Below are 1,492 nucleotides of genomic sequence, written 5' to 3' on the forward strand. Positions count from 1 at the left end.
TAGCTAAGTTGTAGATTTATTAGAAGCAGCAATAGGAAATATGTGATTTAAATATGAATAGTTAGTTGTGTGACACAAAGAGGCACTCAAACATCACCATGTGTTATGTGCTCACTTCTCCATTAACCAAGTGTATAGGAATCACTCTTAGATCTACTTACTTGAGGTTAGAAGTTGGCCAGGACTTTGGAGCTCTTCATATAGTCCTCTTTATTGTTTCAAGCAGATTGGGCAAGAGACAAGAAATAATCAAAGATGAGAAACCAAACCACGCTTACGACTTTCATCTTGCTGGGACTGACAGATGACACTCGACTGAAAATTTTGCTTTTTATCTTTCTATTTCTTTCCTACATATTGAGTGCATCTGGAAACCTAACCATCATCACCCTCACTCTGATTGATTCTCACCTTAAAACACCGATGTATCTTTTCCTCCAAAATTTCTCCTTCTTAGAAATTTCATTCACAACTGCTTGTATCCCCAGGTTCTTATATAGCATATCATCTGGTGACAAGTCCATTACCTATAATGCTTGTGTCAGTCAACTGTTGTTTACAGACCTCTTTGCAGTAACAGAGTTTTTTCTCCTGGCCACCATGTCCTATGATCGCTATGTGGCCATCTGCAAACCACTGCATTACATGACCATTATGAACAGCAGAGTCTGCAAGAACTTCATCCTCTTCTGTTGGGTAGCAGCACTGATCATCATTCTCCCACCACTCAGTCTAGGTTTGGACCTGGAATTCTGTGATTCAAACATCATTGATCATTTTTGCTGTGATCCATCTCCTATCCTGAAGATCTCTTGCTCAGATACATGGTTGATAGAGCAGATGGTTATAGTATGTGCTGTGTTTACATTCATCATCACCCTCATGTGTGTAGTTCTTTCCTACATATATATCATCAGGAGCATTCTAAAGTTTTCCTCTGCCCAACAAAGAAAAAAGGCCTTTTCCACTTGTTCTTCCCACATGATTGTTGTTTCCATTACTTATGGTAGCTGCATCTTCATTTATGTCAAACCTTCAGCCAAGGATGAGGTGGCTATTAATAAAGGGATTTCACTCCTTATTACTTCTATCTCACCAATGCTGAATCCCTTTATTTACACACTGAGAAACAAGCAAGTGAAGCAAGCTTTTCATGACTCAATTAAAAAAATTGCATTCCTCTCAAAGATGTAAAGGAGAAATGAGTCAATGAATCCAAAAGGGAAGGTGAATACACACAAAACCTGAAGCTTTATATATATACTATTTGTCTCTGTATCACTTATTCTCCACTCATACTGACACTCTCACTTTCTTTTTAAGCTTGCTGACTGTGAACCCTATTCCATTTTTCACTCTCCACTGAAACTAAACTCTGGGGGCACCTGGGTGGCTCAGTCAGTTAAGCGTCTGACTTTGGCTCAGGTCATGATCTCACGGCTTGTGAGTTCAAGCCCCATTTCGGGCTCTGTGCTGACAGCTCAGAGCCTGG

General features: G+C 39.8%; 1 protein-coding gene across 1 annotated transcript; it reads left to right on the forward strand.

The window, feature by feature from the left end:
* The first annotated feature begins 255 nt into the window (after nucleotides 1–255).
* LOC125170307 (olfactory receptor 6C2-like) lies at nucleotides 256–1,194 on the forward strand. Its single transcript, XM_047866842.1, has one exon. The coding sequence runs from the start codon at nucleotides 256–258 to the stop codon at nucleotides 1,192–1,194; it is 939 nt and encodes a 312-aa protein (XP_047722798.1).
* Nucleotides 1,195–1,492: the final 298 nt, after the last annotated feature.

The sequence above is a fragment of the Prionailurus viverrinus genome, chromosome B4 (genome assembly GCF_022837055.1).
Source record: "Prionailurus viverrinus isolate Anna chromosome B4, UM_Priviv_1.0, whole genome shotgun sequence".
Lineage (NCBI taxonomy): Eukaryota > Metazoa > Chordata > Mammalia > Carnivora > Felidae > Prionailurus > Prionailurus viverrinus.

Excerpts from the sequence above, each read along its gene's own strand:
- LOC125170307 (XM_047866842.1), top strand. The coding sequence starts at position 256 with ATGAGAAACCAAACCACGCTTACGACTTTCATCTTGCTGGGACTGACA.